This window comes from Phasianus colchicus, chromosome 2 (assembly GCF_987193195.1).
Source record: "Phasianus colchicus chromosome 2, bPhaCol1.hap1.1, whole genome shotgun sequence".
Classification (NCBI taxonomy): Eukaryota; Metazoa; Chordata; class Aves; order Galliformes; family Phasianidae; genus Phasianus; species Phasianus colchicus.
The window spans coordinates 78,963,392-78,989,635 of record NC_143437.1 but is presented as its reverse complement, the minus strand read 5'-3'; the positions used below and the strand labels follow the sequence as shown (position 1 = coordinate 78,989,635).

Sequence of the window (26,244 nt, the reverse complement as noted above, 5' to 3'; positions counted from 1 at the left end):
TGGGAAAGAGGGACATTGAGGACTGAATTCACAAGAGCTGAATCTGAAACACAACCAACCTCCATGCCAGCTGTGTCTTGCCCCAGGTTATGGACCAATCAACTGACAATTGACCAGGGGCCCCCAGCAGTGAAGGTAGGCTTTGATTTGGAAAAATATATCTATTTCAGTACCTCTAACAAGGGCACTAATGGGAACTTTCGGTCCTACAGATTTCTTCTGACGTATTTTCCTGCTAAGAAGGAAAGTGTGGGAAGAAATACTGATGACAGGTGTTTCTGATGGAGTCAGTGGTGTCCAGGAGCGGGATGCAGCTGCACAACCATGCTGTAAGTGCCTTACCTCCATCAAGATCAAACCATGACATTTTCTGAGGAGGGGAAGTTTAAAGCACTGCTGATAAATGCTGAGCAGAATGAGACAAAATGGCAGACAGGGGAACCCTGAAGAAGAGGGCATGTGAGGTGGCCATGACATCCCGGGCTCACCACTCATTGCTTTGCAGGAGCAGCATGCTGGATGAGGATTAAGAAGGGATATAGAAGACAAAGAGGAAAAGGCAAGGTGAGGCTGTGTGGGAGAAGGTGGGGAGTAGGCAACATAGCGATGAAAAGGATCAAGTAGGCAGTACACTCTTATTCTGCAGTACTCTCTCCTTAATTCACAAGCAAGCCACAAAGAAACTCTTCTGGAAAACAATATTAAAGTTGTTGATTTTTACAGAAAAAAAATTAAAAAAGCCTATTAATCAAGCAAATGGCACTCCAAGGAATTGGACAGTGTGGGAGAACAAATTGATTTCAGGAGCTGTATGTTCCCCCTATGTGTCTCAACATTTCAAAGTGTATGTAATACCCATTTATATTATTTGTTAGCCTTTTAAGTTGGAATTGAAATGCAATTAAAACAGTACTTGAGAGAGCCATACATTTTAATTAACGGCTTGCATTGCTGAGAACTTGGAAAACAAAGAGAGTATTGTCCTTTTGTAATGAGTAAATCAAGACAGATGTGTTCCTGGCTGTTCATACATCAATATGATGACATAATCTAGTAAATCGAGAAGGCCATCCCTGCTGCAATATCACTAGTTTTTCTTCAGAAATCCAACCCAACGGGTGTGTATGATAAGTGGATTGATGGATGAGCAGTCATCCATTTTTAAAAAATGGGACCAGATGTATGTGAAGGGATGGGGTTCTCCTGCTGGTCTCCAAAACCAAATTCATTCCGAACTGCAAAAGAGGTGTGTGCTTAAGATCTGGAGTTTGCTCCAACTCAAAGCGCCTGTTGGAGCACGGGCCTGATAGCAGGGACAGTGCTGGGAGAAGGCCCAGATAACCCTGCTGCTCACAGGGGACAGCTTGGATGTGGTATCCCTCTTCTGGAGGGCAGCAGAGCTATAAAGCACGTAACTATGTATATGCATACATCAAAAACTGCAATCAGGCAGGTTTGCAAGCACACCTTTCTCTCCCAGGCCTTATGTTCACAAACATTTTACAAGATGAGCAATTTGAACCTAACATTTACCTGGAATCATATTGACACACTGAAAAAAAACCAAACAGACAAGATTACTAAATTCTCCTAAATAAATAGTAAAATGGGAACTGATTCACATGTTACAAGTCAAAGAGTTTTTCAAGGATATTTGTATTAACTCATGTTCATCACAAACCACATATATTTTGGTTAAGGAGCAAGGATTGCATAGAAGAAATTTCTTCAACTTTTTACAAGGGGAAAATCAAACCAAACAAAACCAAAAATGATAAAGCTATTAGAAAAATCTCACACTAAAATGAGAGTCTGCACAAAGCAAATATACCAACCATTTTAAAGCACATTTATAGACCTTAAAATTACAAACCGCTGAGGTAACTGCAGAGAAGAACATTTTGTTTTCTTAAGATAGATCAGTGTTTCCTGGACTAGAGAAACTCTGGGAGAAACTGACAACAAATAGGCTCTTGGGAAAGAAGATGATGGGGGAAATTGGCTGTTGTCAGTATGAGAAAATGAGCTTTAGAAGAAATAATTTGGGCTGTTTTGTCCCCTTGTTTGTCTCTCAGTTAAATCTAACCATTTGGGAGAAGAGATTGACAACCTCTGGGTCTATAATCCAACAGAAGGTTCCGATTTTATTGTTCCCAGAAAAGCACAGAAGGGTCTGGGATAATTCCACTTAGTTCAGCGGTCTTCGTGCATTTTGAATGTTTGGGGCATTTTTAGTCACTCTATCGTAAACCGTATAAAGCAGAAATTGACTGGCTCCAGAAAATGGGCAGAAAACAAGGGAGTCCAGGGAAAAACCTTCTAAATTTAACCCCAGGGTGGAGGTATCCAAAGGCTTATGGTTGCCCTCAGAAGGGCAGTTAGGCTGTAGTCGGTCTGCCTACAAGGAGGTGTCAGAGGGGCTGTGGGTGGGCACAAGTATCCCTCTGTCTGGTTTGCAGCTCTTGGTGTGGGCAGGAGACACAGAAATCGGCACGTCCACACCAAGGACATCCTGGGCATGTGTGGGTGCAGGAGATCTGTGTGTATGTGGGGGAGGCAGGGTCCAGAGCAGAAAGAGAATTTTGCAGTCTGGCTCCGATCACCTCTGCCTTTTCATCAAATACGCTTGGAAAATGTTTTGCATGGAGAATAATCATTCTATTCTGTTCAATTTATTTAATATTTTGTTCTTATTTTTTTAATTTTTTTTTTTTTTCCCAGCTTTAAAAAGCTCTTTTTAAATGCATTGCTAAGTTTTTCCAGCAACTGATAGCCATAGTAACATGCAACCACTTCAAGGTTCATTATTTACTGAGATGAACAGAGAAAGGTGGGTGGCCCTTAATCCACACCTGCATACTCCCTTGGGAACCAGTAAAGCTAAGGTACTTCATCTTCTGGGAAGTCTGATTTAGAGTGCAGCTCTCCTTCTGGTGTCATCTCAGTGGAAAATGAAATTTCACGTTGTCATCAGACCTGCAAAGTGAAGCCCAAACTGTTACCAGTTTATTTTCTGTATCAAGAAGCTGAGAGCAGGGAAGTACGTATGAAAGTTACAGAGGCTGGATCAAAGAGAGCTAATTAGGAGCCTAGATAAATATGCTGAAGGAAAGACAGGGGATACAGTTGAAACAAAAATCACTGTGCAATTATTCATATAATCAACATGCTGTTTTATAATCCATGATGAAATACGTATTTACAGTTATGCAGTGTTCCAAAGTTTGATTTACTTGCACAGTTGTGTCTTAATTGTAACATTTTATTGCAAGACAAAGCGAACAGTCAATCCAGCCCCCACATCTACATGCTGTCATTGATTCCAAGGGCAAAATCCCCTTCTCTAATGATCAAAGACAGAAGGCGAACTTGAACTTTCCAAGAGCCTGTGGTTGAGCTTATAAAAATGGAAATGGCCTGGGTCTTTGGGTCGTGTAGTTAAAGTAACACACTGAAAATGCTAAAGAAACTTCCCCTTCTTTTGCCATGGCTCCAGAGCCCTGTGGGCACTCAGACCTGACTGCTCCCCACCTCAAAGTACATGTTCAGCACATTCACTGCTTTTATGCTACCTGTTCTGTAGGTGAAAACCAATTAAAGCAGCCAGGGGTGTAAGTGGTGAAGGAAGGGCAAGTTCATCCAGTTGCTGTGTTAGAGAATTGGGAATTTGCATTATCACAAACTGAAAGGGGGTAAATTCCTTTCATTTGCAGTTACCCTGGAACATAAATTTCCTTTACCTGTGAACATAACTTTCCTTTATTCTTTATTTTTGAGCCCGATCTGCAGGTGTGTTCCTCAGAGGAGGCTCTGTTAGCGATATAACCCAAGGACTATATGTACATATATATATACTGGTAAAGCCGTTTGACAGCGATTAATAAGAGAGCATCAATTAAAAATGAGAAGAGTTAAAATTTTAAGTAATTCATCCCCTCCATTTGTACTTAAAGCCATTAGGTGGGGCCAATTACACACATTGTCCAGCATCTCTCGTTGTTATGGTCAGGAGTGGTGGGGACATCCCATCCCATTCTTATCCTGACCCATCACATCCCATCACGTTGCCTCTCATCCATCCCACCCCATCCTTTTGGTCCCCGTGGCCATTCACTCTGAACCCAGAAGCCAGGGCCATGTCAGTGCTCCCCAGGGAGCCTCTGTTAACAGGATCGCATCTCCTTTCATGCTGAGTTTTGCCGTATCTGAATGTCCAGTGGTCTGGAATAGCTACCAACACTTGTGTCATGTAGTTCCACAAATTAAAAGGAGTGGGTTTTCTGGAGAGATTGTAGAATAAATCCTTGTGGTGGTATCTGCCTTTTTTTTTTCTGCTTAGTGATCCTATCTTAAGCCCCTACGTTCACCAAGGAGCTAACTCCTATCTAGGAGCAGGAATGAGCCTCAGGCAGAGTCTGCATTATGCAGGTGATGTGCAAGTGCCAGTGCCTCTCTGGCATCAGGTATTATGAGGTGGCTTGACTGCCATTCATTTAAAGACAAAATTTCAAGAAGGACCAGGGCCAAAAGGTACAAGAAAGGAAGCCATATATAGTCTCAGGTGGGAGGGCAGCGTCCCAAAATGTTTTCTTGCCTCCTCATTACAGGCCTGAAGCCTTTCCCTGAATAAAGAGGCACCTGTTCTCTTATATGTTGCACACCAGCCTGTTTTCATCTCACTTTTGCCTCTCTCTTTACTTATTGCTAAGAAAGACTTTGGGGTGCTGGCAATCTTCCCATCCTGAACCAGGACCTTTAGTGGTGGTGTCAGGTCTGACTGCCATGGGCAGTTATGACCATGGAGACTTCTGCATGCTGCAAATCAGTACCCCCAAAGGCTGCCCAGGATCCCACAGGAGGCCCTAAAGTGACACCTGAGTTCAAGGCATTGGACTGAACAGGCTAACTGAGAAAAATCCCATTAGATCTTTAAAAATGGTATTGGTGAGCAGCCTTGTGCTGCATAATAGAATGGAAACCCAATGCACAGCTCTGATAATCCTGTGATATTTTGAAGAAATTGTGCCCCCTGCTGATTTAATTAGATTTTTTTTTCTTTTCTTTTCTTTTTTTTTTTTTTTGTAGCTTCAGCTCTAAACCTGGTGAGAACATTCAAACATACTGATTAGCATTCAAGGTCAATAACTCAGATGTCCCACTGGGTAGTAAAAATCTTCTCTTTCAACCCTGAAATAAGATGCTTATTATTGATTTTTTGGAAGCAGAAGTCAAAAGATGAATGGCATATTTTTGCAGGGACAGCTTTTTTGAGACCATTTGTAGCATTTTGCATGCCCTTTGTAGCATTTAACGGGGAAATAAAAGCCTGGAATAACAATACGAACAGAAAATCATGACTAGGAAATTCTTCAGGTTTACAAAGTCTCTGTGGATGCTCGTGCTTAGCTGCATGTTAAAATGGCTTCATTTTCCAGCCCACCTACAAGGGACGTTTCTCTGTCACACATTTACAATAGTCACAAGCGATTAGTACAGCAAAAATACATCACACATAGAACAGCCATCGCTGATGAGGCAGTGGTTTATACCCCAATACCGACTGTCTCACTGGCCAGCAGTTCTTAGAAAACCTCAGCAGTGTCAAGCTGGCCGATACTGGGGTCCCCCCCAAAGCTTCCCCTCTCGCAGGTCGGACAGCAGGAGCAGAGAGATGGAAAGCAAACCCAGGCTTAAGTCCCACTGTGGGGACAGTCCCATCAGAACCCCAACGGGAATAGAAATGTCCTGTTCCCACCCGGCAGCTTGGGGTCGTGGCACATGCTGGACTTCAGATGGCCCAGCGCTTCTTTCAGCCGAAATCCTGCTGGTGGGCGCTGCGCTGTTCGCTGCTATTGTTCATGCATCTGGCAGGGACATTTTCTCTCTCTCTCCCTCCTCTTGCAGTCGCTGGGTTGCAAATTGCCTTCACTGGAAGGTCGTTGAGTACCCTCTAGTGGATGTTCTAGGAAAATAGCTCCCGTAGGTCTCAGGAGACAGCAACGGCTCTCCGAAAAGCCGTGTGTTTCTGCTTAGGATACGCAGGGGATGGATTACAGTAAGCACAGCACATACTAGAAGCTGCAAAGATAAGAGCTTCTACTCTTTAGTGAAATCAAATATGAAGGGCAAACAAGATGAAAAATCAATACATCAGAGAGAAACTTCTCGGTTTATTTGAACTGTTGGATGTGGCAACACACAAGGGCAAAAATACCTGCAAGGCAAAATCAATCTGCCAGCAGCATTCATTGCCAGGAGGAGCCTGAGCTGGAGCTGAGCCCTGGCCTGTGGTCTCTGGGGACACACGAGGTGGGAGCACTGGGAGAAGCAGGACAGATCCTCCTCACCTGTTATCGATTAGATTTATTAATCTCCTCTTTTTGTAATTAGCCATTAATGCATCTATCCGCTTATCTACGTATTTATTAATGAATTTAATAATTTATGAGCGAAACTATTAATTGAGTGGGGTTATTATGAATTTAGTAATTAGCTATTAATGTATTTCTAATACTTCAAACATTTCTTTTCCCAGGTGTAAGTGGTGGGTCACGATCACTCCCAGTCATTCCTTCCCTTCCCCTCTTCAGGAAGAGAAGCTCTTATGTCAACACAAAGACCACTTACAAGTTACTATCACAGGCAAGACGGACTGGATCTGGGGAAAAATAATTTAATTTGTTGCCAACAAAAGTAGATTTGAGTAGTGAGAAACAAACATTACGATAGCAACTCTCCTTCTCTATTTCCTCAACTCACCTTCACTTCTCCAGCTCTGACTACTCTACCTCCTCCCCTGAGAGGCACAAGGGAATGACAGCCCTGCCCCAGGGGTTCCTTCCCAGCCTGTGGTGGGGGTCTGCAGTGCTTGGAGTCCCTCATCCTCCCTGCTTCCTTCTCCTCCTATTCTGACCTTGGTGTTCCCACCCTTGTTTCTGACTTTTCCCTTCTCTGCCTATCCTGTGTTTTCTGTCCTAACATGTCCCACAGAGGTGCCACCAGCTTGGCTGCTCTCTCAGCACTCTCATCACTTTGCTTTGGGTGGATGTCAGACTAAATGCCTTACAATTACTGGGCTCATCCTCATGCCCTTTTAACAGCGGCCTGATGTTAACACTGTAAGGCTTTGGGAATTTCCCTTGAACACCAGGATGTGTTCACAATGAAGATAAGTAGGCCAATTATCTGTAAGCAGATCTTCCAGGTCTTCTGAGTATGTAGCAAGACTTAATATTTATGTGATACATATTTTTAATATCTTCACTTATCATTTATCTAACATGTTACTTATATCATTTCTCTCTGATTTTGAAAATAGCCTCTTTCTAAATGCATAACAGAGATACTGGGTTTTCTTTTCCTCTCCTCCTCCATCTCCTTGCAGTGAAATTGCTGATTTTCAGGGAGATTCATCATATCCAGCCCTTTGCATGTCTCAGTTTTATATTTTCTGATCTGAGGATTTCTAGCTGCTTTGAAGTTTCTCCATTAAGGCCACGTTGCAGTATTACTGACCAAAGGTGTAGCAAACACCCCGATGGTTTTCCTTCTTAGAACCTCTGATACAAGGGGTCTCAAGCTCCTCAGTGAAGTAGGCAGTGATATCACTGCTGTTTTAAAGATGAAGGGTCACCTCAGATTCACTAATTCTGCATAATTTTCAGCTGTATTTTGACCAAGACACCTACAAGACAGCATGGGACTGCAGGCAGACTTCCAACCATCATCAGCCGAGTCTGGAAGTGGTTTTCTATATAACTGGCCCCCGACAGACACACAGCCATGGCTTTTCTGACACAATCTGGGAGTATTTATCTAGAACACAAGATTTTTGTGTGGCTTCTCCAGTGAGACCATGGGTCTGAGTGCTGGGTAAGAGAGGATTTGGTGGATGAAAGTATGCTTGCCTCACTCAACAGTCTCTGGTGAGTTTCACATAGCAGGGATGTGCCAGCTTCAGCTATGGATAGCAGTCTGCTGTATACAGCAAGCAACAGTGCTTATTTCTGCACAATCTCGGGCATAAACATCTGTAGCAAAAAACTACATTGGCTTCACCAGCACTTCAAAGAGAGTGAGCGAGCTACCACCTAAAGTTAATTTTCACCCAATACCTGCCACTTTCTTTTGCAAAAGGCTGCTCCAGTGTCTCATGCTTCCATCTACTGGCATGCTGGACTTGTCAGCTTGCTCTTTGTCTTGGACCCAGAGTTTTAAAAGGATTTAAAAGGGACTTCAGCAGCCAGACTAGCAGTGGGACGTGAGCTTCCTCCCAGCACAGTGCACTGCACCCAACCCAGCTTCCTTGCTGCCCACACTTGTGAAGGGCTGGTCCTACATCCTCCTGTGACATGAGGGACACCCGGCCCATGGGGATCTGCTGGCTTTCCCCAACACTTTCACTGTTCTCCAACTGGAATACAAGGATATAATTCTGATGCAAAGTTAGGCTGTGAAGTTACCACATTAGCCATGGGCACCCTGTGTCCAGGCCCTCAACATTCACTCACTCTTTGGAAGAACCTTCAGACTCTTTCCCAAAAAGCATTACCCTTTTTGTTATTTAACACAGATACCTCAAGTCACTGCTGTCCTTTTCTTGTTAAGTTCACACCACAGCTCTTTCCTCCGTTTTTCTTTCTTTCCAGAAGTGACAGCTTCTCCGTTTGTGCTCCCATTGCGTCATCCCCCCCTCCACATCTGCCCCGCATTTTTTTGCCTAACAGCATGTAATTAATCACCTGGGGTTTGTAATAAAACATGACGCCCATTTAATAGCCTGAGTCACTGATGGAGCAAGGCAGAACTAGAACATGAGAAGGATGGTGGAGCAGATAAGGCTCTCGCTGGCAGGCCCAGATCAAGGGCCTCTGTGACACCAGGACTGGGTCTAGTGCTGTCCCACTGCTCAGCTGCTTGGGCAGCTCTTCTGCAGACTGGTCAACCCCTTCCCTGTGGGATGGCTGTGCAGGGAGCAGGGGAGCAAACGAGGCAGAGGTAGTGGAGAGCAGCCTGGAACAAAAAGGAATAAAGTGATGGGCTTTGGGGTTTGCTTCCAGCATTCAACAGAATTCCTGTTTCACGCTGCGGGAACTGATTGGGTCTCTTCTCAAGGAGCAGAACCTGCAAATGGAGTAAGGGTGTGAGTCACGCAGGGAACAGGATCAAAGAACAGAGCCAGCACTGCCCAAGTTCTTGCCAGTCTTGTTTCTGAGTGTGCCAACCACTTTATAAACCTCTTTTTTTTTTTTTTTATTAGAATAAAAATTAATGAAGAGCTAACACTAACACAAATTACCTGCCCTGCTTTTTATTGTTTAATGAATAATCTCCTTACTTTATAGTGCTGCCAGGAGGGATAATGCTATGGTTAGGGCATGACTACACTGTCTTCTCCAAACTTGTGCTCATCCCTGCCTGTAACTGCTGGAAAACACATACCTTCTGCTTCTACACATCACGAAGCCTCTTCAGATACAATATAGGGCTCATCTTTTAGTCTTCCTTCCCATAAGGTAGAAAAGTACGAAAAGACAAAAAAATATACAAGGTGAAGCACCTGAAAGTGGTCTTCAACCAACGCAGAGAATCTCCTGAGATAGAAGCTGAAAGCATTTGTTTTTGGTGATATGTGAGTAGTGGAATAGACTCCTTCTGAATGCCCATCAGTTAAATCTTTCACGCCAGGGAGGTGTAGCTGCAGAAATACCCAGCCTGTTGCTCCTGGAACATTACAAACCTCCTCCTCAGTGAACTGCAGCAGTTGGGACAGGCTCCAGGTTTTCCTAAGGAAACACCACAGTGATATACACCTTCAAACTGGGTGTAACTCTGTCACCACTAAATGTCAGTCCCATACAGAGCAATCTGTTAGTAGTTTACTGGCTATATGAAACTTGCAAAATTCAACTGCCACCCAGAAAATGTTTTGCAAGTGGTCGCAGTCTCCAGCTGTTGGGATTTTCTCTTTCCTTATGAAACTGCCTGTAAAAGAAATTCCATGCATATTTTAATGTATTTACTTATTTAAATAGACCAGTGATTGGATATCGGGAAAAATTTCTTCTCAGAAAGAGTGGTGAGGCACTGGAACACGCTGCCAGGAAGGTGGTGGAGTCACCACTCCTGGAGATGTTCCAGAGCCTTGTGAATGTGGTACTGAGGTCAGTGGGCATGGTGGAAATGGGCTGACAGTTGGACTTGGTGATCTTAGAGGTGTTTTCCAACCTTAATGATTCTATGAAAACTAAACTAACCTAAGGATGAGATCAGCAGTGAGCACACCATCATTTAAAAAAGGGTTGAGATCAAAGGTTTTTATGATCTATAATCTTTTTACCTTCCACTGGACACAAGGGTGATTCTGCTGGACTTGTATGGATTTGTGGGCTAAGGAAAAATGTTCCTTTTGCTGCCAAATTTCCAGCCTCAAGAACTGAAATTCTGTCTCGAATATTCAGACTGCATTGTAAATGGCCGGGAAAAAAAAGAAAAAAAAAAAAAAGAAATACAGTTGACCCCCTACCTTTGGTTGAGTCTATTATCAACATCTTTCCAAAGCATCCTCCACAACCATGAGGGCAACTTTATCAGTACAACAAAGAGTAACAGGTATCAGCTGGGGCTTTAAAACCCGAATTCCTGGCTTTCTTAAAAAAAAAAAAGAGCATTAATAAGCAACAATGGAGACAGTTTTTAATTGGATTGCTTCCGCTAGTCAAATAGCAGAGGGCACAAAGAGAAGAAGTAACAAGCAGTGAGCACATCCCATGGATTTTTTCATTTACCTTATTCTTCAGTTCTGAAGGAAATGATGACAAAGCTGTGCTGAATGTGATGGGTTTTTTAAATTATTATTATTTACTATTATCATTATTTATTTATTTATTTTAATCAAGGACTTAGGACACACAAAAGAGCTGTGTTTTGTCCTGAGCTCAGATGCAGAACACCCTGCTTATCAGGCCTAAATTGTTTCGCTGCATAACCCTTGTGTCCAGCACCAGGCTTACAAACAGAGCCGTGCTCAGCAGAACAGGTCCTGCACAGCGCTCTGCTGTGCTCCCTGCTAACAAACAAGGGAAGGATTCCATTAGCTTAAGGTGCTGTGCTGCCAAACTTATTACACCAACACTTAAAGTGAGAGCAGAGCCCTAAGTCCTATTTCAGCCAAGCTGATGCATTGGTTTCATCATCCTTGCTTTATGCATCTGTCCATAACTCAGCCCTTCACAGGCAGCGTGTGTCAAGATGTGATGTGAAGAAAATATCAGCAACATTTTTGCCGGATTAAAATACTGACATAGGCCCCAGCCCATCGTTAAAATACCTTCCGAAACACCTCACAAACAGTTCCTTTCTTTTAATGCACATGCAAACTCCTGCCTGAACCCTTATCAGAAGCACATTTAATAAAATCATAGAAACGTCTCATAGAATCAAAGAATGGTTTGGGATGGAAGGGACCTTAAACTCACCCAGTTCCAACACCCTGCCATGGGCAGAGCTGCCCCCATCAGTTCAGCTTCAAGGGCCCATCCAACCTGGCCTTGGGCACCTGCAGGGATGGGGCACACACAGCTCTCTGAGCTGCTGTGCCAGTGCCTCAGCACCCTCTGAGTAAAGAACTTCTTCCTTATATCTCATTTAAATTTCTCCTAACTAAAGAGATTAAAGCCTTTCTCCCTTGTTCTATCACTATTAAACCATGTAAAATGTTGGTCCTTCTCCTGCTTACAAGCTCCCTTCAAATATTGGAAGGTTGCAATAAGGTCTTCTTGGAACCCTCTCCAAGTTAAACAAGTGTGGCTCCTTCAGCCTTTCCTTACAACAGAGGTGCTCCAACCCTCTGACCACCTTTGTAGCCCTTCTGTGGACCCACTCCAACAGTTCATTATCCTTCTTGTGCTGGACAGGGCCCAGTTCCTGGACATAGTTCTGCAGATGGGGCCTCACAAGGGCAGAATAAAGGACAATCACCTCCATCACCTTGAAAATGTCAGAAGGCAAATGAAAAAATATCTCTATGTGCATTGCAGCATGAAGCAGGTTTTTCCTAGTAAGGGATCTGACATAGTCAACTCTGTAGAAGTCCAAAATATATCACCCTGTCTTGTCCTGGGGTTTTACCAAAGTGATCATTTCATCCTTGCAAAAGCTTTAAATAAAATCAGTATAGAAAAAGATAAAAGTTTTCTGTACTGATTTTTCTATTATGCTCTGAACTTCTTAGCCTGCAAAGTGGGTTACACAGTCAGTGAACTGTTAGAAATGCTGTAACACCACCAAGTGTCCTTAGCGAGTGAGAATTCTCACTGGAGTGAAACTTGCCTAGAAAGCAAGCAGCAAAACGCCATGAATTTCAGTATGAAAACTGATACCTGTGCAGTAAAATACTTGAATTTGTTACCTGAATTTGAAATAAAAATTTACATAAAAATCCAATTTTTATTAGACTCTAATCACAGAAGGGAATAGCTTGGTACGAAGTCTCTAACATTATAATGCAGGGTTCTCTCCATCTCCCACAGCCACAAGCTCTGGTTAGGAGTGTACAATGCACATGGTTAGTATTACAGAATACAAAACTGGAGTTTCTCCTTGGAGTTTATTATTATTTTGAGCAGGAGGAAATAATGAGATTTGATCCCTCCAGCACGCTGAAAAAGTCTACATCTCAGTGTAACTAGAACATCCAGCTTTGCAGTGATGCTTTGAGAGCATAGTTAAAATGAACGCACAGCTGCTGGGAGGGATTTCAGACTGTGGGATAAGTCAGCTCAAATGCCCCAGTGACAACACACAGCAGGAAATCAGCTCCTGAACACATGCAGCACCCTTGATCCAAGAAGATGCAGCCATGCAGGAGCAGTGCAGGAGCACACATGGCTTCAAGACACCTAAGGGGGAAAAAGAGAGCTTACTCAGCCTCACTCCCTGAGGGTGGGTAAAACTGGAACAAAATTCCTCTTAGGCCCAAATACTTATCCTGGCACTGTAATGCTTGTCTCACTCACAACTACCATAAGATCCTGCTGTGAAGCCCACCTAATTCTGGAATAACTTCAGTAAGCAAATGTCTTTTCCCTACAGAAAAGGAAGTAGGCAACAGGAGCCTCGCAAGTACTTTAGCAGTTACATTGCAATTTTCATCTTCACTAAGCACTGTGTTGCTGTAAGAAGCTACCTGGGAGCTCTGCAAAAGCCTATTGATCAGAGGCTCCAGAGTGACTTATTTGCCATGGTTCCACTACAAGTATTTGTGGTTGGAGACTGCAGGCTCCCCTTCTGTTTGCTGTAATATAAGACAGAAAGCATTTTTTTTTAAGTACTTCAGAATCTATTTATGTACAAATACATTACTCGCATACTTCTACGGTGTCCATAAATAATAGATGTATGGCAGTAACAGCTAGACAACAGCTGTACAACAGTCGTTAAACTCCTTTAGAACTGGAGGCAAGAACCAGAGGAGCCAGCACTGCACAACCCCAGGCTTTTGACCCCCTAAAGTCAATTTTGATATTAGTCTCGTTTCCTCTCACCAATACACTCCAAAGGTAAGGACAGGCAGTGCACATCTTTGAGCGACTTAAAGAACCAAAGATTTCCTTCCATTCAACAGACTGAAACCTGCTTGATCAGGATTTAACAGACAGCAATGACTCCATATCAGGTTCTATCAGTTCCCGCATACTGAACCAAAAGTCAAATTGCTTTTTTTTCTTCAAATATCCTCTTTATCTGTCAAGAACTGCTGTTTTAACACCATCCAGTCAGCATGCCTCAATCAGGCCCTAGACAACTGACACCACAGTGATGGATGCAGTGGCAATCTTGCCCATAGATACCATTGGCAACCCTCTTGATAGTCAATCGCGATGGGACAGCTCTCGCATATGAGGCAATCAGTGGATGTCTGTATGTATGTGTTCACTGGGGCTACTTCAAAATCTTACACATGAAAAGGCAGAGGAAGGCACTGGTCCGAAGACAGAAAGCACTGCCATTGGAAGTACCTTGGAGAAAGTACTTGGTTTGCATCCAGGACTGCTGCGATCACTCTGATGACAGGAGCTGAGCAAGCAAGAAGGTAATGCAACCCTTCCCCTACCAAAATGTCCTCAAAGAAGCAAATGATGCTGTAAAAAAACCTAACATGAAAAACAAGAGGTCCAATCTGTTCTTTTGAGTCATCTGATTTCTCTAACTTAATCATATGTGTTTATATTAATTGGTAGTAGGGAAGAAATACTATGGGAAAGATACCTGGATAGAGTGTTACTATCAGCGCATGTTAATCACCTAATGAACAAGTCCTACTCTGTGAGCTGTGTGCATTTGCTGGGAGGATGCAAGCAAAGAGTTGAAGCAAGAGTTGCAAATGATGTAAGAAATAATTGACCACACCACATTCTGCTATGATGGCAGACTTGATTCTCCACTACCTGGCACACAGTGTCTATTTGCATTCTGGTGCCAGGAGCTCAACACAGGTGCAACTCAATATTACATGCTTGCTTACAGAGATGGTAGTTAGGGATGAGCTGTGAAGGAACCTGTCATACACAAAAACACTACTTGTGAGTTATATCTCCTGTCAAAAGTGCTTGAGACTCTGTGGGATGAGAGACCCGATGCTAACACAGCACAGTGTCCAGCAAAAGCAAAACCACATGGCTTTCTGTTGTATTCCCATGTGTTAACATGTCTAAAACCAAAGAACTGGTAGCCTTAAACTGAGTGCAGTTCCACTTACCAGCACCTTCTTAAATCAGATGTAAGACTGACTGAGACTTTATAGAAAGAACCATTATGCTTATGTGTCCAGGTGTTGCACCCACCTTGCACCATGCTGACTGTTCCCCAACCTCTCCTGCACACCCAGAACAGGAGCCCAGCACTGTGTGATGCTGGGAGCATAAGAGAGATGCCTTTCATCCAACCTTCTGTTTCTCCCTGACTGGAAAGAACACATGGACCACAACTGAAGCTGATATATGTGCTGCAAAGACAGAATATACCCCAGGAGACATGTAGGATAAGTGGACATCCTGTTTTCAGCTAGTTATGCCAAGGGCCAGCAGAGCCAGTACACTATCCTTTCAGGAAGACATCCAACAGTAGAGAGTCTCCACTCTTTAAATGAGAAGGGATGTACCAGAAAAATGTCCCTTGAACATTTGGGCTACCTGATAGATGCCATCAATGCAACGCTTAGAAATCAGCATGTAATTCAAAGATGGGACAGAACATTCTGGGGGATGCATAAAATCAAACTCAAGACAGCATGAAAAAAAAGTAATGTTTATTTTTGTTGTTTACAAAAGCATTAACACCTTATGCAAAAGCAGCATTCTGACTCATATATTTCCCTCATCCTCATGGGATATTGGCAGAAAGTTCTGTTCTTTAGGGTTAAACACACTCTGGTGATGTAAACAGGAGCCACCCTGATTTCCAGAGCTCTGACTGCTTACACCAGCAAAAGGGAGACCTGTCAGAGCACAACACACTGAAATGTCATGGTGGTGACTTGCTCCAAGTGCCAAAATGTCATAGCCTGTGCTTTCAAGCTGAGTGCACTATCCAGATTCTTCATTACCTCCCCATTCTCTTCAATTTCAAGTGAAACTGATCTAAGTATGTTTACACATGATGACTGATACCATACTAACGTGACACTAGGCTTAATTTTATGTACCATGAACATTTTTTCTCAAGTTTTAAAGGACAGCAAATGTGCTCAAAAACATTTTAAGAGTGAGGTCTTTGAGCACAGCAGTTGTTTACTCTTTTCTTACCTGTCTCCCCCACATCTGGATGTCAAATGCTTATTCTAGAGAAACAAGATTAACCCCCCAAAAATGTGCAGTATTTTTATTTTGCCTTCATCTTTTCCTCTTGATCTGGAGCTGGAAGTAGGTAATGGTCATACTCAAATAGTCCATGCTTTTGAATCTATAGATAAAATTTTATTTATTTATTTATTAAGGGTTCTCTTAAAGTATGTGATTGCAATGACTTCAGAGACTTACCTGGAGCAGATAACTCACACTGCTTCCCACTAGAAGACAGCATCACTTGTCAGCTCCTCTAAGGAATTGCTACCTCAATTTGTGCTAGGAGAAACAGCTCTGGCTTGTCCACCACTCTACATCTAAAATGACTGACAAATACTATCCATGTATATGAGACTGATATTGGATCTACAGATCAATGAAAATTGCTTCATTTCAGTGCTCAAATTGTAGGAACTATGCTATTAGTTCCTGCCAACCTCACATCAAAGAAATATCATTTACTTCACACCCTGAAAGAACCTGCTAAGAACTCATGTATATGTACATAGACACACCCATACTATATATGTGTGTGTGTATACACACAGAATTTGTTTTAGTTCTTTTACACTGAGCAAAGTGCTAAAAGAATCCAACAACTGTCACCACTAGAGATGAGGATAAGTAAATCGGTATCACTTACATGGCATCAAATAATTGTATGGTTGGTCCAAGAGCTTTGGAACTGTTAGCAAATAATTATAACTTCGATTTCATTTCTGTGTACAGCAGAAACATTTTTACACATGCACATACATTTGTGGCAAAATTCTGTGGAGCCCTGGACTAAGTGATGGCTGTAGCAGAACTGGCAGTATCTCATGTATGCAAATCTTGAGAAAGAGAAATCTGCATAGTCAGAAACAGTGTAGCAAGAGATGGACTCAAAACAGCAGCATTGCAGAAACTCAATGTGATTTTTTTCCCCATGGAACTGCCAATCTCTCAAGCTGGTTTTGTTCACGTGTCCAGACACGATGTGCATCTATGCATGCGTTCTCCCAAAGCATTGTCTCTCTCTCTCTCTCTCTTTTTTTTTTAAATGGTATCAAATGACCCAGAATTTGAGGGCAGGATTCCATGTGTGCTGAGGGCGAGAAAAGATTTGACTTTCAACTCTTTCAAGTATTTACCAACATGCAAGACATCCTTACTTTACAAAGTGTAGCAAAGGATAAGTCAAACCTGTACTACAATATTCCTCGGTATGCTCTTTTTGGAGCCAGATCACATTAAGCCTATCAGTTTATCCAGTCTGTCTTACAGAAAGAAAGACAGAGTAAACAACCAATTTAATACAAGACAAGGAATGATACAAACTTACTGGTTAGCTGTCCACATCCCATGTCAAACAGAAAGAAGCTACTCTTTATCAAAGAGGAGTAAGCTACCTGCAATTTACACTAGGGTAAGAGTACCCACACCAGCCATTAACCTGGAATGGCAGGTGTGCTGTAAATCTGCTGTCCAACTTGCTTTGTAGTTATATGCTCCATTAGCCATTCCAGAGCAAGCCAACTTTTTGACTTGTAGCGGCATCTGTGCAAGAAAGAAGAATAGAACATGTTCCCTCTTCCTCATGCCATATTGCATAAATGCATAAGAATCATAGAAATGCAAAAACAAAAAACAAAAAACAAACCAAACCAAAAACAAAACACCTTCATTACAAAGACTGGAAGAAGAATCATGGGACACAACAGATAGGAATATGAATGGTCACATGCATTACAGCTCAGCAGAGACATTCTCTCCAAGTCCTATATTCTGCCATAAAATCCACAGCGATGGACATTACTGATGAACCACTTCAGCAGTTGAATGAACTCCAGCATTAGGAATTATTTCCCAGTAAAACAGATCATAAGCAGCCCTTTTTTTTCCTACAGCCCATTTTTTAGGCTTAGATAGTTTTCATCAAAGTGACAAACTACAAACCCAAGACAGAAAAATGTCCATATTGTGCAAAACAGGTCACAACAGGCAAATGGGTATTCGAGATGCATAAAGATGTGCCACATGTGTAACTCTCTATACCTAGAGCTGTGTGTACTTTTTTCCCTCAATAACGTCACCACTCCCTCCATGTAAGTTCATCACTGACAACGAGTGTTTCTGGCCAGAGCTGGGCAAAGTGCATTTCAACAGCAACAGTGCAGCTCTTGCAGTGATGAATAAGGACCCTGAGAATTCAGGATGTGGTTTCTAATTCCACTTGCATTATACTCACTGCATCTGCAGCAACACAAAAATTCTGTCTAGATTTTCATACTGTGTGGAAGGGAATTAACTCGTATTCATATTTACTTCTCAAAAGGAGTAGGAAGAAGTCCATTAATGCATCAAGTAAGATGAAAAGCTGACTAAAAGAGGCTTCTGCTTGTAGTAGCAGTTATGACTAAAAACTGATTAGCAGAATCACTTTATCAATCAGGTTGAGAAGAAACAAGAATATTTTGGGACTAGATTTTCAGAAACCCAACTCTGATATTCACATTAAAATGGTGGCCTGACTGCCAGCAATATTTTGCCTGCAAGTTTCTAGCAGGCAAATCATCAATCGAGTACTGATGGGCATCAAACAGTAGCAGCATTTTCAGCATTGTGTTTGCTGTATTTAGAACTTTATAATTGAATTCTCTTTCCCCTAATAAAGTACCTGTCCTGTTGTTAGCATGACACTACACACTGTACTTCTGAACAGGTGTCAATGTTGTTTTTTCTCCATCATAATGTTATCTTACAAGTTTCAGTGTCAATCAGCACCACAGGTTTAATGTAGGTCACAGATAACAAAGCCACAGGCCTGTTTACATTGCTTGCTTCACACAATGACTGTCTCATATTTATAAATCCTTAAAATGTTTTCTTCACTTAGCCATGCTAAGAACACCGCTCCAAAATTTAAGTTCGCATTAAATGAAAATATTGATGATTTGACCCAAAATACCTGGAAATAAAATCTCTTTTACTCCCAAGGAAAAATTTCCTCCTCAATTATGTTAATAGATACTTATATTAGAAGACTCCGTATTTCAGAAATCAGTTATTTAATGCTCAATATTCTTTTCAGCAGATGAAGAGGTAGGTATATTTCCACACAAGGAAAAAAAAAAAAACAAAAACAAAATAAATCAAAAAAAACAAAACAAAACAAAAAAAACCAAAACCAAAACCAACCAAAATAAACCTGTAACAGACACTAAATTAAATCAAGTAATTTCTGAAAAGTCAAACACTGTTCTGACAATACATAAACATGATGTTTATGAAGATACTCTTCAAGGAGGACAAGAAAAGTTGCGCGTTCTGGTTAGATAATACATTGTAAATTGAAATTTAATAAATTTCTGGAAAGAAAACACAAGTATTCAAACGCTACTTCCTTCCCCCCTCCCTTCCCCAGAGAAATGTGGGTGCCAACAAAGCTGGTTGCATCAATGGTAGTTTTAACTTTTGGACTGCTAAACATGGAATTAACTGCAATTCTTCCTTACATTCACCAACACCAGCAGTCTACAAGTTTACACAGAGACCATATGCATGATAATTACATAATTACAATAGAAATTCAACTTTAAGTTTTGTTCTTAAAACAATCTTCATAAATAATGAAAATATCTGTGTTCTAGCTCTTCAGTAACCTAAGGTTAATTGGTACAGATAGTGTTTTTTTCTTCCTTTTATAAACCAAACTGTAGGTTCCTCATTGCCAACAACGGTTAAGGCCTGGATCAAGTTACTCTCCTTTTGCTTTTCCCTTTTTCTGCTTTTTTCCATTTTCCACCACTGGATTATTTTCTGGTTTGCTTACTCCATTTGCAACAGCACCATTTGCTATTTTGCCATTCTTTACAGGTTCCTTGGGCAGCTTATATGTCCGATAGTAGAAGTTACCAAACAAGAAAATGAAGGTGATAGCATAGAAAATTACACCCCAGTGCATCCATTTAGGGAAAGGACAATCAATATAAATAGACAGAGCTGTGTGGCCAATAGTCACGTGGAACTGCACCTGAAAGACAGAAAGCACGTAATCAAGAAGGTTTGTATATATTTTGTAGGTCTGCACCCATGTATGCTAATGTATTAACTCATGAAAACTGAGAAACACTGAAGCAGGGGGAAACTGTATTTGGCTGTCATAATATGCAACCTACTAGCTCTACAGTGGATTTGAAAACTCAATTAAACAAACAAACAAATAAACAAAAACATATAGAGATATATTCAACAGTAATAGATATTCCTTTAGATTTTTTTTAAAAAACACAATGGTGATTCCATGGTACTCAGAATAGGATAACCACATGCTTGATAACTGACTGCTTGCAGATATGGGTGTTGAGGAGGGTTGTTAATGCCAGTCTGAGGTGGAACTGTGAAGTCATCTTTAGATCTTTTCCAGTCTCATAATGATCCTTATTATGCCATTAATTAATAAGTCATTGTTTGTTGAAAATAAAAACCTCTTAAAGCTTAAAAATGCCCATGATCAGTAATAAGTACTTAAGAAGACTTCTTCACACAACAATGGTTGTATACTTAAGCAATTACTTTAACTGCTTAATTACATTTAAGAATATAATCATTTCTAACTAGACGTGAGTATAGGACAGCTAAGAACTTTAGATAGAGACAGCACCTGTTCCAAAGCTGTATAGAAGTAAATCTACCCAGAGGCAACAGCTCCTCAAACGAATGGAGAAATTTTACTTACCAATTGCAATATAGTCAAGTATCGTTTCCACCACAGATATTTCTGAACTTTAGGGCCACAGGCAGCTAATCCGTAATACATGTACATAATAACATGAATAAATGCATTCATCTGAGCTCCAAAAAAAGCTGTCCAGAAACAGAAGGAAGATTTCCATGTAATTAAAAAAAAAAAAAAAAGAATCTATTCTGGTATTATTCACGTGATAGTAAACATCACAAAGCACAGGGCATGCTGGGCTTCCATCTTTGAAACATTCAGTTGTGTAGTGTAGACCTCACTGATGACATGCACTGACAGAAATAGCTGTTTAGGCAAGTAAGTCTCACTGCTCTCATGGAACTACTTAAGCAAAAGCTTTTTATAATGTTTTTGTTGAATAGATTGAAGTCATGCATTACACGTTAGTTATTGTAGTGCAATGGCTTTGCTAAGGGAACTTTTAAAAGCTGTATTGGACAGTGTAAAAGTATAAAGCAGTTGCAGGTTCTGAACTTCAATTTGTTAAGCTGTAATGAAATGTGTAAAATTAACATCTCAGCAAGACATCAAGAAACCCACATGGAAGTTTGAATAAAGAGGTCAAAAAATAACACAAAGCAAAACCTCACTTGTGGCTGTAAGATGTTTAAGGGCATTGCAAAATTAGTTTGTTTAAATAGCTCATCTCTGTTTTTTTTTTTTTTTTTTTTTTTTTTTATTTATGACTTACAAAATCCAGTATTCTTAAATAAAAGTCTAGTACTTTTTCCAGGATGATCCATGCTGAAAACAAAGATCAGTGTTCATGTCTGCATTAAGATCTCTTTGCTCTTTGCATTTAACAGTGACAAACTAGATCATTTTAAGGTGTTATTACTCTACTAGAGAGGCTAAAAAGGGAGGTGATGTATAAGATCAAGACAATGCAAAGAATAGCTGCTGAAATCAAACAACTCAGATACCCATCTGTGGCAAACTACTAGGATAACCTAAATGTTAGATAATTTACAACAGGTGTATCTATGTATACAATATCTCATCTACTAGCATGAGATATTTGTAGTAAATGAGAGCCATAAAGTTTTAGGGTGGTTTGACAAAAAGTTAGTTTGGTGTTTACTGTGTTATTCTAAGTATCTTAAGCTTAAAAGCACATTACCAACAGAATTGGGTATTTTCCCCAAACCGTCAGCTCTGTAGAACATATAATTTGAGAGGAACAACAACAACAAAAAAAGCCACAAAAACAATGGCAATGAAGGTACATGAAGGTACAATTTAGGAAAGAGAGGATATGGCAGGAACAATGGAATAAAATTCATTGATGTAGGTCTTAGAAAGTAAGCAGGACAAAAAAAGGCTGATAATGATATATAGACTTGTGTCATGAATAGGCTTCAAAAGTTAATTGATGGATTTATTGGCTCACTTTCAAAGAAAGGTTTCAGAACTTTATATATGTCTCTTTATACAAAAAGAAAGCAAACCCCAAACTCAGATATAATAACATCTCTGTTAACTTCATTACATTTGCACACAGATTGTTGCTCATATTAGATTTTGCAGTTCTCTGTATCTGCTAAAACTGAAGTTAGGCAAGACACGTTCATCTTTCTATTTCATACAGAACAAAGATAGTTTTGAAAACAGAACTTCATGCTTGCAGTTGATGCCCATGAGGAAAAAAAAAGAAGTTTTGCAATTCATTAGACTATGGGGCCTGGTATCTTTTCCTCCCCCACATTTCCCACAGAGGAAGATAATACACATTAAAGTTACTGCACTGCTTCAGTGCTATTCAAACAGCCTTCTACATAATAATGCTAAGTCCAGTAGAACTTTTTTCCATTGATTATAAACAACAATAATTCCATTCAAAATACGGGAGGAAGGAAACTCACCTTGTCCACCTGCAACCCACTTAATACCAATCCACCACAAAGTGAACATGGTGAAATGGTGATAGACATGAAGAAAACTAATTTGGTTGAATTTCTTCCTCAGGATGAAGAACACTGTATCTAGGTATTCAATTCCTTTTGAGACATAATACCACCATAAAGCAGCAGCTATCTGTAATGAGAAAATAAATAAATAAATTAGTGGTTTCCAGCTTGAAAGGAATTAAATTATCTCCAGCTATCTAATGCAAGGGAAGAACATCTCTTCCATCCCCAAATCCTGGTAAATGTTGCTGTGGAATCATCAAACATCTGAAAGTATAAGAGTAAAAACAAAACCAATACTCCATTTATCTACTCTGGATGTAGTACTTCCAGTACTTTGAGTGTACTGCTCGCAAATCATTACCACAAAAAAGAACTAAAAGTATTAAGAACATTACTATCTCTGAACAGTTTACCCATTAAATGCAAGGAGTTGGTGTCCTCATTCTGAATCTTGAGCTTTGTGGGAGACTGCTACAGAGCTTCCCATACTTACGGAGCAACATTGGTATGGTCAGAACAATGAGGCTGAAAATTCATGGTGAAATGAGCCACAAAGGCTGAAACTTTACATGAAGTTTTTCAGTATCACAAGCACATGGATAGGAGGACAACAAATCATTCAACAAGCTAGGCTGATGTAAAGATTCCAGATCTGTTAGGGAAATATTCCACTTAGTTTCTTCTGGTCTATTCAATAATATCATTATTAATAATATTCAATATATATAATAATAATAATAACAATAATATTCTTTGGAAATCAGCAATCCCCTAGTGGCTCTGTTCCATTCAAGGAATGGAAGAAATGAGATCATGGGAGCCACACAAGCCACACAGATATAACCTATCTATCCAATACAGTACTGTTGCACACCTAAACTTCCTCCGCGCTCAGTCCACCAACTACAGCAGATAAAACATGAATGTGGCCTCCTGTTGAAACCAGAATATTGCTATGCCAGGTTTAGCACAGAAGTTCTGTGTAGTAATTTGCTAATAAAGTGATGTTGGAGTAATTGTTTGTGGGGACTCCCAGATCATGAAGCGTAGCAATGACTGCAGTTCCTGGCACTGCAAGTCAACTAGCTTGATATGCAAGGGTGGGACCAGAATGTATCCCAGATGGTGACTCATAAATAGAATTTTAAAACAAGCAAACAAACAAACAAAAAAAGATGGAAATGGCACCACCTGCAAGAAAAGCAGGCAATGTCGTAACACATCTATTTGCAAGAACTGTACCTCATCTTTCAGGACTCATCTGAAGGCAAAGCACACTTTCTTACCTTAACATGTGAAATAACTCCACCACCCACTCAGTCCCCAGGGAAGATAGATAGAAGAAAAAAATTAATAAGAGGGCAGCAGCTTCCCCGACCAAATACACACGAATGGGGATATTTAAGAGTATGGATGAGTGAGAGAATAGAAACTGGGAGATTGAGCAGCAGAGAACAATCACAGAAACATGAATTATACAGTCCTGTCTGCTGTTTTCCTTCCTGTCTCCAAAAGAGCCAGAAAGAAACATATCTTTCCTCAGAATAAGCTTGTCACAACCATAAGTGGACTGGGAACATTTTAAGAGATTACAGCAGAAGCCAAAAAAAAAAAAAAAAAAGGCAGAAGAGTGCCGCAGTTCTGCATTGCAGACTCTGCAGTTTCCCAAAGGGACTGCACAACTTACTGATGCCAGACTGCAGACTTCCGTGTAACTGTTAATCAACACCCTTCTCCCTAATAGACACAGCACAGCTCAGATCTCAGGAAGAAGACACAAATTTTGTCAATTTTATATCAAAAGATACATGCCAAAGTTGAAGAGATGCTTGATGAGAGAGAAGGGACACCCACAGATACTGGAGTTCCCAAACATGCATGCAAGTCACAAGAACTATCAATACAGTTACCCAATATCCAGTACAGTTCTGCCTCTGGGACAGATAGGCATGTGTATAATAACACCCACATCAAGGCTTTGTCTCACACCCATGGATTAGCATTACAGCACACTGTCTTCTACAGATCTTTGCTAAAGCTGCATCTTTTAAATAAATTAAGATAAACATCTTTTCATCTCATGAGTTGACAGTAAACACTTTGGACTGTATCCATAGACAGACCAGCACCCACACTCATTGGAAGTGCTGTCTTCCGAGAAAACTGCAAAGAATCAATAGGTCAGCTACAAGCAAACTGCCTGAAAAGCTCAAAGCTGCTGTGTATTTTGTTAAAGAAACAGTGGAATAACTTGTAAATTTACTGCATAACGTACAGCAAAACGTATGAGAAAAATCCAACATTAAACTATTTTATGCCCAGGTTGTTTCTGGAAAGTCATTTAGCACTTTATTTCTCCTCTTTTTAATTCTAACTGTCTTGCAGAGAAAGCAATTACAGCACGTGGATCGAAGTCAGCTTAACTTTTGATCAAAATGCTTCCCATTACTTAAGAATAAAAATAGCCTCCATTTCTCCACAGGATAATAACTGCTGATTATTATGTTTATATAGATTTTTTTGCCTGAAAGCTCTTTTTTTGTCCTCCTGCTTTCCATTCTGAGGCTTTACTATTATTTATTCTCGCAATTGACAGGTTTCAGGTATTGATCTAATCTCAGAGCTTCCAATGTTTTATGAAGGCATTTTGATCATTAGCTCACAAATGCAGAAAAATATTAAACAGATGTTACATTGTTTCCCCAAAGACATGCAAGCTATCAGTGACAGAAGGTGGAAAGTAGAACAATACACCGACATGTAAGCTATTTAAGGAGTGAATGGTTACTGTTAAACTTTTTCCTGTAAAGCATCAAAAGTTATGACTTAATCCATAGTCTTTCTTTGGACATAGCACGAAAGAAAAATTTAGCTTAAGAGAAAAATATGCATTAAAACAGATGTGTTCCCGTAATGAATAATACTATTTATGACCACACAGTTTCTGTCAGTTTTCAGATGCATCAAATGTAAATCTATTAAAACACCAGATGGCACAAAAGATTATACTATAGCCTAGGATTAAGGGAGTCAACAAGAGGTCCAATCCTATGAACTCTGCTTGCGGCAGGGTTTTTGAACAGAGGGCTGTTTTAACATGGAACTCTGCTCCTGAACCCTCTTTTCTCGTTTGAGGTTGAGGCAGCCACCCAAAAAGGGGTTGTAGGGAACAGGACTTCTTTTTAAAGAGAACTCATTTTCCTTCTGCTTCATTTATGGAATTTTATTTATAGAACTATGGGGCTTATTTTATTAAAAGTCCAGTTCCCTTTTCAGAGAAATTTAGAGGAAACTATTCAATCTGTAGACACATTTAAAGAAAGCAAGCAGACTACAGTTACAACCCCAACTCATCGTTGCGATTACAATCGGTACACTTAAAACTAATAACTAATTCATTGCAGATTCTGACTTCTAATTCTCATCTCTCCAGAAATATACCAATAGAAGAGATCAACCTTGTTCTGCAAAACAAGAACATGCATGCATAAGTAGAGGGTGCAAGTGGCTATTCACAGACACAAAAACGTCTTAGTTAACACAGAATTATGAAATCCTATACTCCAAATACTGGAGCATCTAGAGGAGCACTCCATTGCCTGGATTTACATAGGCTGCTCTGAAATTAACATCTCCTGTGTTGTTATGTTGGCCCACGATGTCAGAGGCAAGTGTTGGTGGTATGGCAGTAGAGGTTGAACCTTTTTGCCAATATTCCATTACTTTTTGTTGCTGTGCGACAGATGGCAGC

The 26,244-nt window shown here is 40.6% G+C and overlaps 1 protein-coding gene across 4 annotated transcripts in view; it reads right to left on the bottom strand.

The window, feature by feature from the left end:
• Positions 1-19,016: 19,016 nt before the first annotated feature.
• Positions 19,017-26,244, bottom strand: part of ELOVL4 (ELOVL fatty acid elongase 4) — a 32,090-nt gene continuing 24,862 nt past the window's right edge. For all 4 annotated transcript variants that reach the window (XM_031611045.2, XM_090136098.1, XM_090136099.1 and 1 more), the window contains 3 exons: positions 22,446-22,617; positions 20,563-20,690; positions 19,017-19,857 (listed from right to left, as the gene is read on the bottom strand). In XM_031611045.2, the coding sequence (XP_031466905.1) occupies positions 19,582-19,857; positions 20,563-20,690; positions 22,446-22,617 (576 nt within the window). In that variant the 3' untranslated portion in view covers positions 19,017-19,581. The remainder of the gene's footprint in view (positions 19,858-20,562; positions 20,691-22,445; positions 22,618-26,244) is intronic.